At 63.3% G+C, this 14,097-nt stretch overlaps 1 protein-coding gene across 1 annotated transcript; it reads left to right on the top strand.

The window, feature by feature from the left end:
• Positions 1,124 to 10,603, top strand: FSCN1 (fascin actin-bundling protein 1). Its single transcript, XM_018040922.1, has 5 exons — positions 1,124 to 2,082; positions 8,216 to 8,372; positions 8,460 to 8,581; positions 8,844 to 9,011; positions 9,295 to 10,603. Exons 1-5 carry the CDS (start codon positions 1,251 to 1,253, stop codon positions 9,495 to 9,497), a joined length of 1,482 nt encoding a protein of 493 aa, XP_017896411.1. The 5' UTR covers positions 1,124 to 1,250; the 3' UTR covers positions 9,498 to 10,603.

Here is a 14,097-nt window from a genome sequence, read left to right as displayed (position 1 = left end):
GGGGCTTGCCTGGCATCTGGGGAATGTCCCAGCAAAAGTCTTGGCCTTTGGAGATGCTCAGAAAAGGGAAGTGCTCCTCTCCAGGGTGGGGGTGGGGATGGGCATCTGTAGGAAATATCCCCTCTGGGGTACCAGGCTCAGAGTCCAGTGCAGTGGGACCTGGGGGTGGGTACAGAGTGGGAAGCGTGCTGGCCCCTGGGGTTGGAGACGTGGGTTGCCCCCCTTAGAGCTGTCCTTCCTGAGACCTAGCACATCTCTTACCTGCTCCGTAAAAGGGCTCACTACTCACTCTATAGCGAAGAACGGGGATGTCTGGCGTGCTGCAGCCCATGAGGTCGCAAAGAGTTGGACACGACCAAGTGATGGAACAGCAACTCGCTCTATGCCTGTGAACCTCACCGGAACCCTGTGACCTCTGCCGCCTCGGGATGGGAACGCCGTTACTACTCCGGAGACCGATTTGGGCCAGTGGGGCTGGGTGCCTGGACCCCCGGGAGGGAGGGTGCCTCTCCGGGCAGTGTTCTGGGAGGGACGCTTCGGGGAACCACAGACCCCGCTTTGGAGGCTGCAGAGCCTGGGTTGGGTGAGTTGGGGTCGGCAGACGCCTTCCCAGCTCCTGGCCTGCGCCCACCCTTCCGCCCACAGGCACTTGGAGGGTCCCCTCTCTGCTCCTTCAAGGCTCTGCGCTAAGTCCACCTCCTCCAGGAGCCTCCGGAGCGCTCCGCTAGTCCTGATGAGCTCCGTGGTTTCCGAGGTCTCTAATCCACAACCTCTAATCTGACTCGGGCCTTCCTCCCGACTGGGCTTGGGGTTGGGGGGGCCTCCGAGGTGTCCCCTGCTCTGGGCGAGCCCTCAGGCTGCGGCGCCGCGAGGGTGGGGCTTTGGTATTGGGGGGAAGGGGGCGGTGGCCCCAAGTAGGGGGGACTGCAGAGGCCGGCGGTGCACAAGGAGGGGCCGCTGCGAGCGCAGCTGCCGCCCGCGCCCCTCCGGGCTCCCCGCGCCACTCGCTGGCTCGGCCCGCGCGCCCCCGGCTCGGCGAGCCCCGGGGCGGGGCGGGGCGGGGGCGGGGCCTGGCGGCGCTGACGTCACCCCGCCTATAAAGGGGCTCGGGCGCCGCAAGCCGGCTTTGTAAAGCCGCTGCTGAGAGTGCGCGCACGGCCGCGGCCGCCGCCTAACAAAGAAGCAGGGCACCGCCGCCGGGACCCGCCACCGACCGCCCGGGCCGCGCCGGCCCGCCTCCAGCCGCCACCATGACCGCCAACGGCACGGCCGAGGCCCTGCAGATCCAGTTCGGGCTCATCAACTGCAGCAACAAGTACCTGACGGCCGAGACGTTCGGGTTCAAAGTGAACGCCTCGGCCAGCAGCCTGAAGAAGAAGCAGATCTGGACGCTGGAGCAGCCGCCCGACGAGGCGGGCAGCGCCGCCGTGTGCCTCCGCAGCCACCTGGGCCGCTACCTGGCGGCCGACAAGGACGGCAACGTGACCTGCGAGCACGAGGCGCCGGGCGCCGACTGCCGCTTTCTCATCGTGGCGCACGACGACGGCCGCTGGTCGCTGCAGTCCGAGGCGCACCGGCGCTATTTCGGCGGCACCGAGGACCGCCTGTCGTGCTTCGCTCAGACCGTGTCGCCGGCCGAGAAGTGGAGCGTGCACATCGCTATGCACCCGCAGGTCAACATCTACAGCCTGGCCCGCAAGCGCTACGCGCACCTGGGCGCGCGGCCGGCCGACGAGATCTCGGTGGACCGCGACGTGCCCTGGGGCGTCGACTCGCTCATCACGCTGGCCTTCCAGGATCAGCGCTACAGCTTGCAGACGGCCGACCACCGCTTCCTGCGCCACGACGGGCGCCTGGTGGCGCATCCTGAGCCCGCCACCGGCTACACGCTCGAGTTCCGCTCCGGCAAGGTGGCCTTCCGCGACTGCGAGGGCCGCTACCTGGCGCCGTCGGGGCCCAGCGGCACGCTCAAGGCGGGCAAGGCCACCAAGGTGGGCAAGGACGAGCTCTTCGCCCTGGAGCAGAGCTGCGCCCAGGTCGTGCTGCAGGCGGCCAACGAGAGGAACGTGTCCACGCGCCAGGGTGAGTGGGGACGCCGTCCCTCGCCTCTTCCGGGCCTTGCACAAAGCGCACCCACCCCACCCCCGTCCCCGCCGCCTCCCGCCCTTCCTCGCCCGCGGCAGTCCCGAGCGACGCCCGGTGCGCCCCCGCTGGGCGCGCAGGCCACCCTACCCGGCCGCACGGCGTGCGCTCCGACCCCGAGGAAGGGGCGAGGGGTGGGGCTTTGCCCATCTCTGGGGGCCGTGGAGCGACCCCCACTCCGCCTTGGGCTTGGGGCTCCCTAGGCCGCGCTTAGGCCCCGCCCCGGGTCCCACCCTCGCACCCCCTGCTCAGTCTGGGTCTTCCCGACTTATGCGGATCCCTAGGCTCAGTGGGCCCAGCTCTGGGGGAGGGGACGCCCCTCGCCCGGTGCCTCGTGTCCTTCCCCCCGCCCCCCGTTAGTGGGTCTTCAGTTCCAGGGCGGAGCGAGGGGTTGCCCCCGGCGCGGGGCGCGCCCGCCCTCCCTAAGGGCGGCCTTTCGCGGGCGGGATGGGGGTCCTTTGGTCTCCGCAGGGTGCGCGTCCACCTCCCCCGGGGCTGGGCCGCTCTCCACCCACTCTGGCTGCTGGGAGGGGTTGGCCTCTGGTGGAGGGGGGCGCCCCGAGTGTCTGCCCTTCCCCCCCAGCCCCTCCTCCCGCGTCCGCCCCGCGCTTGAGGCCGCGGCCTTTGTGAGCAGGGGGCGGGCTCCTCGACAGGGCCCTCCCTCGTCCCCTTTGTCCTGCTTGGTCTCTGCGGATGAGAAAACCAGATGAGGCTGGGCGGGGAGGGAGTCGGCTTTCTGCAGGTCCCCCCTGCTGGGAACCCCGCGCCGCCCCCCGGGCTGGGTGCTCCGTTCGAAGCCGCCCCAGAAGGCGGCCTCCCTGCTCGAGCCCAGGTCCAGGGCGGCGTGGCGAGGATGGCTGCCCGCCAGGTACCCCGCCCTGCGGCTCCTGGCCGGTGCGCTCTCCTCCGTGGGTGCCCGAGAGCGGTCCCAGAGTGAGCCCGGAGACCCCAGCCCGGCACCCTCGGAAAGCGCCCCCTTCCTCGAGTAAACCCACCCCCTAAGACTCCCGCCTGGAACAGCTGGCTGCAACTCGACACGTCCTTTCCCGGGGCCTCCCGTTGGCCTGGCCATTTCCTACTGGCCTGCGCTCCAGAATGAGGCCCCTCTTTCCCGACTCAGATTCTCCCCCAGGCAGCTTCTCTTCCTTCTGGCGCCCTTGCCCCTTCTTTGGCCCAGAAGGCAGTCTGTTCCTTCCCCCCAGGGGAACCTCTGGGTGTCTTGCTCCCTCCAGACAGGAAGTTGGACCTTGGCCTCCAGAGATAGCTGGGTGGGAACCCCAGGCAATGGCCCCCTTTCTCCTGAGGACCACCCTTTGGAGGTATGCACTCTGCCCAGGAGGTTGCAGCCTCGTGGCAGCTCCCGCCCAAGGTTGCAGGCTGTGGAGTGAAGTGGGCCAGGCTTCTTCCATCCTGCAGATGGGCGGGTTTAGGCCCAGAGAGGAGAACCCCTGTGCCCAAGGTCACACAGCAAGTATGCGGCAGGCAGAACTGGGTTTGAATCCAGAAAGGGCCCTCATCTGGACCCTCTGATGCCTCCCAGCCTCTGGGGACCACAGGGTCTTCCCTCTCCATTCTCACACAGCACTAGGTGGGGCAGGACTCCTCACCCACTCCACAAACACTGAACCCCTAGCAAGTGAGGCATGCTGAGGCCTGAGTGGTGAGCAAGTGGGCACGTTGCGGCGCCTTCCCTGCTGGGCGCTGTGTCCTCATTGGGACATGAGCCACATCTTGGGCAACAGAGGTGTCTGGGACTGCAGGCGGTCCGTGAGGGCCCCTGGTTAGATGGGAGAGGTCTCTTTCTGGGGAGGACATTTGACCTGACCTGAGGATGAACCAAAGGTGGGCTGTATCAGGTGTGTGGGACAGTGTTGTGGACACAGAGCACAGCTCATGCAAAGGCCCCGAGCAGAGAGGAGCAGAAAGCCCAGTGCTGGCAGAGAAGCAGCTCGTGAGGTTGGTCCACGGGTCTGGGTCAGCCAGTAGGGCTGCAGGACCCGTAGTGGAGCTTATCAGTGAAGGATGCTCTGTGCTTGCCAGCTGCGTCCTGCCCCTTCCCTGGGAAAGACTGGCAGGAGCCCTCCGGGGCCAGGAAGGGGCAGAGAGAGCCTGGGGTATTTTTGGCAGGTACCAGGTGGCGAGCCTGGACAAACACCCTCTCCTTTGAGTGAGGCTTGCTGGGGGTGTCATGCTGTGATTCAGGCCGATGGGGCAAGAGGAGCTGCCGGAAATTGCAGCAGGAGAGCCACGGGCTCATCCGTGTGTTCAAAGAGGAGGGAGCTCTGGGGGCCAAGATTGGAGCTGCCTTGGCTTCAGGTTCTGGGGTCCGTTCTGACGTCGGGTCTCCCTGACGGGATGGAGGGTGACGCGGGGGTGGGCCCCGGGGCCGCGCGGGGTTGGGGGGGTGTGCCTGCAGAGGCCATTTTGGACAGGCCTGCGTGGCAGGGAGGCGGAGGCGGCTCCTACAGACACATGTTGGGAAACTCGGGCCAGGAAGGAGGAGCCTCCTGGGTTTTGCCGGCGGGGGATGTGAGTCATCCCAGCAGCCAGGGCCCCGTGCGGGTGGGGTGCTTCCTGCTGAAGCTGCAAGCTGCTCTCCGGCCTCAGTCTCCCCATTTGTAAAGGGCTACACCTGGGCACGTTCTTTGCGGCCAGACCGTATTTCTGGGAGGGGGTCATTGCAGGGTTAGAGGCAGGGTTGGCCACCAGGGTGTGGGGGTCCTGAGAGCTGCTGTGACAAGGCAGATGGCATACATCCACCCCAGGTCCTGGGAGGCGGGTTCGTGGTGATCACATAGGCAGGGCCGCCAAGTGAGCCGTATTCAAGCTCCTTTGGTGCCTACCTGCTGTGGGCTCCACTTCCCTGGTGGCTCAGATGGTAAGGTATCTGCCTGCAATGCGGGAGACTTAGGTTTGATCCCTGGGTGAAGAAGATCCCCTGGAGAAGGGCATGGCAACCCACTCCAATCTTTTTCCCTGGAGAATCCCATGGACAGAGGAGCCTGGCGGGCTACAGTCCATGGTGGGTTGCAAAGAGCTGGACACGACTGAGCTACTAACACCCGCACACACTGCCCTGGGCTCCAGCCAGACCCTGGGTGGAGCCTCAGCACAGTTCCCACCTGATCTCATAGCCCCTTTGCCTCTGGCCAGCTGTGCCCTGGGGTCTCTGTGCTCAGGAAGTGCCCAGCCCCAGCTCTTGAAGGTGAGGCTGGCTGGCTGGGGTGAGGAAGGGCTGGGCGAGCCGGGCCTTGTAGGATGTGTAAGAGTTCTCTTGATAAGGCAGGTCACATTGGCCCCAGGGAACAGCTCGTGTAAGGATGGAGTGGGAATTTAAGGTGGTCAGGTAGTGGCAAGAGTTGACAACAAGGAGAAGTGAGGTGAGGACACAGAAGCTTCTGGGCTCCCTCCCTTAAACTGAATGGGGTGGTGGAGAGCGCCCGATTTTTTACCATCCAGGGGATTTGGGGATGGCTAAGGCTGTGGGGGGATGAGACCATGGGGTCTGCTGCAGGCAGGGTGGGGGCCTGGAGTCTCCGGGGTGGGGGGATGTGCCTGTCGGCTCTGGTGAACCCCCGCATCCCTCTCCTTACTTCCCAGGGCTCCAGTGACTCACGCTTTCTGTGCTGCTGTTGATGAAAAGAAAAATCCCGAAGAAAACCCTGTTCCCATAGTAACCCAGCTCTAATTAGAGACTCCCAAGGCCGAGTGGGGCCTTTTCCTTCGGGGCAGGGCCTTGGAGCCAGGACGGGCCCCCCTGGGTGCAGCGGACACTTTCCCTCCTCCTGGAAAGTACGCCGAGGGAGGAAACCGTTTCTCCTGTTGGGGGCAGAATGCCCGGTGTCTATTTGGCATCAGGCCCCTCCGTGCTTTCAATCTCCTGGCAGGACGGAGAGACACTGAGCTGGGTTGACAGAGAGGGAAACTGAGGCTGGGAGGTATGGTGCTCACGCAAGGCGCCTGGCCCCCACTTTGAGTACCTTGCTCGCTGGCCTAGGCCTGTTGATCACACCAGTTCCAGGACTGGACACAGCCAGGCTGGACGGGGTCTGAGTGGCTGAGCAGACGGCGGTGGTCGTCGTGTGGCCTGGGGCAGGGACCCACCGCTTCAGAGTCTTGCTTTGTACCCCCCAGGGGTACAAAGTTGATGCAAGGAGCAGGGGTGTGGGGCTGGCTAAGCGCTCGGCACCTGGAGTCTCCTGGAGAAGGGCCCCCGGGCGTGTCTGGCCTGAGCCTGGTGTGCGCCTTGTGTGCCAGCAGGTAGGCTGGCAAGCGCGGGAGGGCTGACTGCCATTCATGGCCCTCCCTTGCCCCCTTTGCCTTTCTCCCTGGGGAGCCCTCTCTGCCTTTTCTGCTGCTGAGGTGTGCCCGGCGGGGCTTCTCCCCTGTTCTTTCCTTGCCATCAGCCGGGCTCCCATGCGTGGGGCACATGGTGCCCCGTGGCCTGGCAGGTGGGGTGGGGCAGGCTGGCTGGACGGGTCTGAGCCAGGAGGGAGCCCAGCCCCGCCTGCTGGGCGTGGCCCCAGGACAGCCTGCCTCTTGGGGACTGGGCGCCCCAGCAGGCCCTGCCCTCACTGCTCCTTGCCTGGTGCTCCGTGGGGGGTGTCATGGTGGGTGGCGCTCACCCCCACCCCGGGGCCTGAGTAGACAGCTGATCCCTGACACTGGGGCTTAGGGGATCCCGAGGGGCTGGGGGTTCGAGCCTAGCAGTGGTGAGCGTCTGTTCAGGGTGACCCGTGGAGGCCGCGGCCACCAGTCCAGAGAGGGGAGGGAAGGCTGGGGGACAGGGCTTGGCATGAGGCCGGAGTTTGCCCCCTTCTCCTCCCGAGAGCCCGGGGAGCCCTAGCTTTCTCTCTGGGTGACCTTGGGCAAGGGCACTATTTCTCTGTCTCCCTCTCTTTTGTGAGGCAGGGTGGTGCTGACATGGGACATGAGACCTGGTCAGCACAGGGCTGACACCTGTCAGGCCCTCTGGGTGGTGCCTGGAGAACCAAGAAGGGGTCCTGGGCCAGGGGTGCGGCACCCAGCCCCCAGACTTTGCCACCCGCCAGCTTCCTCTCATCTGAAAGGGTGCCTGCCACCGGCCCCGGCTTCATAAAGGCCTGGAGGCCCACCTCACCCGACTGTGAGGCTCTTAGACCCACGGTGCTTGGGGACCTGAACGTGTGGTTGTGACCAAAGGTCGCATTGCAGGTTTTAGCTGGAGGAGTCCACACAGGTGTGCAAAAGCGATGAGGCTGCAGCTTGTGGGAACAAAACCCCGGAAGCCACCCCCTTCATAGACAATTTCAGGACGTGGACACGTGTGAAGGGGTTAGGCAGGTCATGTGCAAATCGCGATCTGCCACCCACATGCACTTTAAGGTCAAGAAAACGCGTGTGTGAATGCAGCGGAAACGGTTAGGAGGCTGTGGTCGCCCAGCGTTCACAGAGGCTCTCCGGGGGTGCTGTGGGCATAGGGGTGTGTGTCACTGCGCTTTTAGAGGAGTTTGCTAGATTTCCTGAAAGGAGCGTGTGCAATTGCTCTTTGAACTTCTACATGTACACAGAAGCAGGAGGGAACAATGAACCGCCGTGTAGCAACCCCCCGGCTGCCATCCCAGCTCCCTGGGCCTCCATTCATTGTTTTTGCTTGTACTTCCTGTAGAACCCAGACATCCGGGCATTTCATCTCGAAATCTTTGCCTGTGTCTCTATAAACAGCAAGGCATCCTCTTACATATTGACAACAAGATTAGCAGTAATGAACCCTTCCCCCCTAACCCCAGGCCACGTTCAGATTCTCCCGGCTGGCTCTACAGTTTCTTCTTCCATCTGGTTTGTTGCAGAGTTTTACCTCTGTAATCAGAGAGAGTGATGTGTAAGTGGACCTGGCAGGCTTTGGTCCTTAACTGGTCCAGCCCAGGGTCCTGGGTTCTCCCTCTGATATGGAGGCCGAGGGGTCTGAGCCGTGCGGTGCGTTCTCAGTAGCCCCTCCGCCCCCCACTGTACTGGTGTGTGAGGGCAGGGCTGAGGGTCAGCCAGAACGGGGGGAGCAGGGGTCCCTGGTCCTAGCTGGAGGCTCTCCCCGCAGGTATGGACCTGTCGGCCAATCAGGACGAAGAGACCGACCAAGAGACCTTCCAACTGGAGATTGACCGCGACACCAAAAAATGCGCCTTCCGCACCCACTCGGGCAAGTACTGGACGCTGACGACCACCGGGGGTGTGCAGTCCACCGCCTCCACCAAGTGAGTGCCCACTGCCCGCGCTCGCCCACGTCGGCCCTTCCGTGGAGGGGGGCACCTCTCCTGACCCTGTCCCCCACACCACCCCAGGGACGCCAGATGCTACTTTGACATCGAGTGGCGTGATCGGAGGATTATTCTGCGTGCGTCCAATGGCAAGTTCGTGACGGCCAAGAAGAATGGCCAGCTGGCGGCCTCCGTGGAGACGGCAGGTAGCCGCCTTGGGCACACCTCAAGCCGCAGTTCCCTGGGGCGGGGTCTCACTATGCCATGGTCACCAACCCCACTGGAAGCCCGCCCTGTGCTGGGCGTCCTCCCAGACTGCCCCCACCTTGCCTCCCCCAGGACTGGCATGCTGTGTGACCCTAGGCTCCTGCTGTCCCTCTCTGAGCCACACACACCCTGGGCGTCGCACTCCCAGCCCCCTGCCCCCACCTCCCTGAGGCTCACTGCCTTTCCCACCTCTTGGGACAGGGGACTCGGAGCTCTTCCTCATGAAGCTGATCAACCGGCCCATCATCGTGTTCCGTGGGGAGCACGGCTTCATCGGCTGCCGCAAGGTCACGGGCACCCTGGACGCCAACCGCTCCAACTATGACGTCTTCCAGCTGGAGTTCCGAGACGGTGCCTACAACATCAAAGGCAGGTGCCCCTGTGGGTGGGACTGGGCGGGGCACCCCCCCGCCTCTGCACCCCACTTGACCCTCTGACATGGCTTGGACCATTCCAGGCCCCACGTGGGAGCTCCAGCCGCTCTCGTGGGTACAGGAGGGAGACCATGCCAGACAGAGGGCTCCAGGAGGGGCTCCATCCATCCATGTGGGTGGACAGGGCAGACCCCAGCCGCACTCTGGGAGCCGTGATTGGAGGGTAGGGGGCAGAGCCTGAGGCAGGGCCTGACGGGGTCCCCCCTGCGCCTCTGCAGACTCCACGGGCAAGTACTGGATGGTGGGCAATGACTCGTCGGTGACCAGCAGCAGCGACAGCCCGGTGGACTTCTTCCTGGAGTTCTGCGACTACAACAAGGTGGCCATCAAGGTGGGCGGGCACTACCTGAAGGGGGACCACGCGGGAGTCCTGAAGGCCTGTGCCGACACCATCGACCCCACCACGCTGTGGGAGTACTAGGCCCCACGCCCGTGGCCCCCTCCCTGCCCCGCCCCCGCCCCCCGTTAACTCTCTTCTCCTGGGGGCTCTGCTGCGGGTGGCGAGTCCCTTGCCTTTCAAACTGGAAACCCAGAGCAAACGGTGCCCTCACCGGTCGTCCCCTGGGCAGGTCAGTACTCTGACCTGGCCCTGGGCGGGCTGTCCCGGCCCTCTGCCCTCTCTTATGTGCCCTGGGCGAGGCTGGAACTTCTCTCTCCTGACCTCAGATGACTCTGAGCCTTATTTCCCCAAAGAGGCCAAGGAGGAGCGGGGGAGCTGGGAGGCCTTCCCAAGCCCCCGCCCCCCTGGAATGGCGGGGTGCGTAACTGGAATCTCCTGTCCTCTCCCGATCCTCCCTGCCCCCCCAGGAGCCACGATCTTGCCCCAGGCCTGTTGGTGGCCCCCGCTTGCATCTCACAGATTGGGGCTGGCTCCTGCCCCTGCACACCCTGCTGTGATCCCGGGACCCTGCCCTTGTCTCTCTTTGCTTTCCCTCTGGCCTGACTGGAAGCAGAAAATGACCAAATCAGTATTTTTTTTTTAATGAAATGTTACTGCTGGAGGAGCCCCAGGCAAGCCTGGTTGTAGCCATGAGTGGGCTTGGGAGTCTTGAGACAGAGGCCTCTTCTGGCCTCTGCGCCCTCCTCCCACTAGTGGTGGGGCAAGCGGGGCGTCTCCCGGAATCCAAACTCCCCTACCTTCTCAGGGGGTTTCTCTAGCCCCACCCTCCCGAGTGCCCGCCCCAGGCCGGAGTCTCACCTGGTGGTGCTGGGCCCCTCACCGCCTCAGCCAGGACCCCATGTGGTCGGTGCTCCTTGTCTGACCAGACTCCCGGGTCTCGGCAGGATGAAGCTAGGCCTCACCCTCAGCTGGGAGCCCCCTGGAAGCCCCCACCCCCCAACCCCGGCCGTGGCACCCAGCCCTGACCCTGCCGGCTCCCCTCCCTTCCAGTTAGTGTCCACCATGCATCTCCCTCTGGGTGTCTTGGTCTTTTATTTTTTGTAAGTGTCATTTGTATAACTCTAAACGCCCATGATAGTAGCTTCAGACTGGAAAGAGCAAAATAAAATAACGCAAGTCTGCAGCCCCGAGGCTGTGTGTGTGTGTGCGCGCGGGCCGCGTGCCGGGATGAAGGCAGACAGGAGGGGTGGGCCGGAGAACCCGACTCCTGCACGTTTAGGGGTTAGAGGTCAAGCCCACACAAACCAGCACACCTGGGCAGGTGTGCATTGATTAGAGCGTGGAGGCTTGGGCCGCCCCCTTTCCATACTGAAAAGGCCTCCAGTGCGTCCATCCACACCACCAGACCGCAGGCTCCCACCGAGTTGGGGACCCGCCCTGGGAGGAGTCAGCTGGGTGGACTAGGCTTGCGGTCCAGGCTGGGTGCCCGAATCAGAAGACGCCTGCGCCGAGCTTGCAGAGGGACAGAGCCACTTCTCTGTCTGGCAGATAAGAAGCCCAGGAAGTTTCTGGCCTCGAAGGGTCACCTGGGTCCCGAGTCCACCCTGCCCTTCTTGGTCCCTGGCCGACCACGTGGCCAGCCGTGCGGGGACCTCCAGAGAGACAGGCGCTGGGTGGGCCCTCCTGTGCAGTCCCTCGTGTTACCCAGAGCCTGCCTGTTCCCATCTTACAGAGGGGAAGACTGAGGCTCACAGCAGCAAGGCGCAGCTTTAGGGGTGGAACGGGTGCCCCACGGGTGTCCAACACGCAGGCAGCGGCTGAAGACTGACTTGGCCTGCAGCAGTCTCGCGGGGGCATAGGGGACCTGAGCGGTCGACGGAAGCGCTGATTGGCTGCTGATGACGGAACTGGGATGCCTGCGCTGTGATTGGTGGTCCCTGGGGGCGGGAGTCTCGAGATTGACAAGCACAGATGGCGGCCACAAAGGGATGGTGCGCTCCCAGCGGGGTCCTGGCGACCAACCCCCACCGCTGTTCAAGCCAGGCTGGAAGCCAGAAAAGTCTCAGTGACGTGGAAGGAACAGATGAGGATTCCAGAGCCAAGCTCTTACAGACCGTTGGGGGCGGGGGTCCCCAGTTGGGCAGTGGAGGGAGGTGGAGGTGTTCCCCGCGGTGCCCGTGGAGAGGGCTGCCCAGGAGCGGAATGACCTGGCCTGGAGCGATTCCAGGGACCCCTGCCCGCATCCTCTGAGCCAGGCCTTAGGGGCTGGTTCTAAATTCCACGCATTCTGCAAAAATGAGCACCGGCTGCTCGCGTTCCAGGGGCTGTTCCCCTCCCCGCCATCTTCTCTGCAAACGAGGTGCAAAGTCTGGTGGCAGAGGCGATCACACCTAGGGAGGAGGGGGGCCTAACCCAGTACCTGGGACGGGAAGAGCGGCCAGGCCAGGGAACCACCGCGGACGCGAAGGTCAGGAGTTGTGGCTGAGACCTGGCTGGGTCCCGAGGAGGAGTGGATCTGCTCGAGTGAGGCCGTTGTCTCCAGGCCCCGTGGAGGCAATAGGATGCTATGGGAAGGAGGCAGACACTGCCGTGGTGCACAGGAGCACCGTGGGGACCTCCAGATTCACTCCTGCACACCGGGGCTACCCATGTGCTGACCGGGAAGTGCGCCCAACCCCCCCCTCCCTACCCGGCCTCTGCCCCCATCAGAACTGGCTCTGGGGCCCCACGTCAGATTCCGGGGTGCAGTTCTTCCTCCAGCCAGAATCATGTTTGCTTCCTCAGCGATTTCCAGTTCACAGGTCCCCGACCGCAGAACCCTGCACACACAGGCACACGGGCCTGTGTACACGAGTGGGTGTGTGTACACGAGTGGGTGTGTGTACACGAGTGGGTGTGTGCACACAGGAACACATGCAGGCACGTACAAGAGCCCAGTGCACACAACACAGACGCACACAGACGCAGACATGCACACACAGGCACACAGACCCGCCCCCACTCAGCCCACATGCTGCCACCTTCTGTCCCTGGGGACTCCTTGCCTGGGTCCTCCTAGACCCTGCTGGCAGCTCCTCCCACCTCCAGCTGGGTGGGGGGCCAGCAGGGCCCCACAGTTCTGAGGGTGGGTTCCCCCCAAGCCTGCCGTGGAAGATGAGCAGGAGTCCAGCCTCCCATTGCTCAGATGGGGAAACAGAGGCCTAGAGAGTGCCCAGCGAGTCTGGGCAGGTGCAGCCAGTGCTCCAAACTACTCCACTGGGGTTGATTGTGAGCCCAAATGAAGAACATGCAGTTGAACTTGTAAGGAAGGAAGAAGCAAGGGGAGACGAGCTCTCTTCCCTTCCGTAAGTCCTTCCCTGGCAGGGGCAGGACTGCTGGAGGCCGGGCAGGGCAGCTGGGGGCAGCTGTGGTTCCCAAGATGCAGCCCGGTCAGAAAAAAGCAGGACTTTTTTTCAAAGACGGCCATTCACATCCTTTTGGGGTGGGTCTTCCAGCCCTGCTTGGGGGCTCCAGCCCCGGGAGGACCCAGGTGGGTCCCTCAGAGCTTCCCAGGGGCATCTCCACAGGACACTTAAAGCCCAGGCCCCTGCACTCCCCAGCTCAGGCTCTTCCCCTGTTCTTCTCGAGGAGACCTAGCTGGGCCCCTCTTCCTCCAGGGACACAGCGGCCTCTGCCATAATTGGGGAGGGGGCCAAGACACACTGAAGTGTAAGGTGGGTGGCACTACAAAGAGACTCCCCCCCCAGGACTCCCTGGGATCCTCTGGCCTCAGTTTCCCTCCTTCCAGGGACACCAAGACTGATGGGGGGAGGGGCTCTGAGACCCCTGGGGCAGCAAGAGGAGAAGGGGACAGATGGGGGCTCCTGGCAGAAGGAGGCCCGGAGAAGGGGCCCGGGCCTGCCCGGCAGGGGTGGGGCGGGGCTGAGCAATTGGCCTGAAGCCCCAGCTTCGTGTGGGCCCCTGAGCTTAGTCAAGAGGAGGCCAAGCCTCCCTGAGGTGTGAATAATTAAGACCAAAGCTGCAGGAGATGGAGGAGGGGACCCTGCACCTCTCTCCCTGCCCCCACCCCCACCAAACAGGGACGACCCCCCAGAAGGGGAGGGAGACACACCTGCCAGGAACCTGGAATTGGGCAGGCTGCTCTGAAAGAGCTACATCCCTATCACAATGGTCGCTTTAAGAACTGAGAGGCGCCAGCAAGCAAGGGAATCTGATTTGTCTGTTCTCACTTCCCCTTGCCACAGCAGGGCCCCAGGAAAGGAAGCCTTGCCTGAAAAAAAAAAGAATTAAGAGAATAGGGGGCTTCCCTGGTGGTCCAGTGGCCAAGACTCTGCGCTCCCAGTACAGGGGGCCGGGTTTCAATCCTTGGTCAGAAAACTAGATTCCACATGCCGCGAATTAAGAGTTTGCATGTCGCGCTTATAGATCCTGAAGGCCGAAATGAAGATCAAAGTTCCCACATGCTGAACTAAGACCCTGTGCAGCCAAAGAAATAAATACTAAAAACAAAAACAACCAACGTGTGGTATCTATGTATATATACACACATGCATGCAATGGAATACTGCTCAGTCATGAAAAGGAATGAAATTGCCTTTTGTGACAACATGGCTGGATCTAGAGGGTATGTTGCTAAGTGAAAGAAGTCAAAGACAAATACTGTAGAAACAAGACAAAAACA

This window comes from Capra hircus, chromosome 25 (genome assembly GCF_001704415.2).
Source record: "Capra hircus breed San Clemente chromosome 25, ASM170441v1, whole genome shotgun sequence".
Taxonomy (NCBI): Eukaryota; Metazoa; Chordata; class Mammalia; order Artiodactyla; family Bovidae; genus Capra; species Capra hircus.
Note: the sequence above shows the minus strand (reverse complement) of the source record. Positions and strands in the feature narration are given on the sequence as shown.

Coding starts and splice junctions, on each gene's coding strand:
- FSCN1 (XM_018040922.1), top strand. CDS start 1,251: ATGACCGCCAACGGCACGGCCGAGGCCCTGCAGATCCAGTTCGGGCTC. Junction 2,083..8,215: donor GAACGTGTCCACGCGCCAGG/GTGAGTGGGGAC, acceptor CTCTCCCCGCAG/GTATGGACCTGTCGGCCAAT. Junction 8,373..8,459: donor CAGTCCACCGCCTCCACCAA/GTGAGTGCCCAC, acceptor ACACCACCCCAG/GGACGCCAGATGCTACTTTG.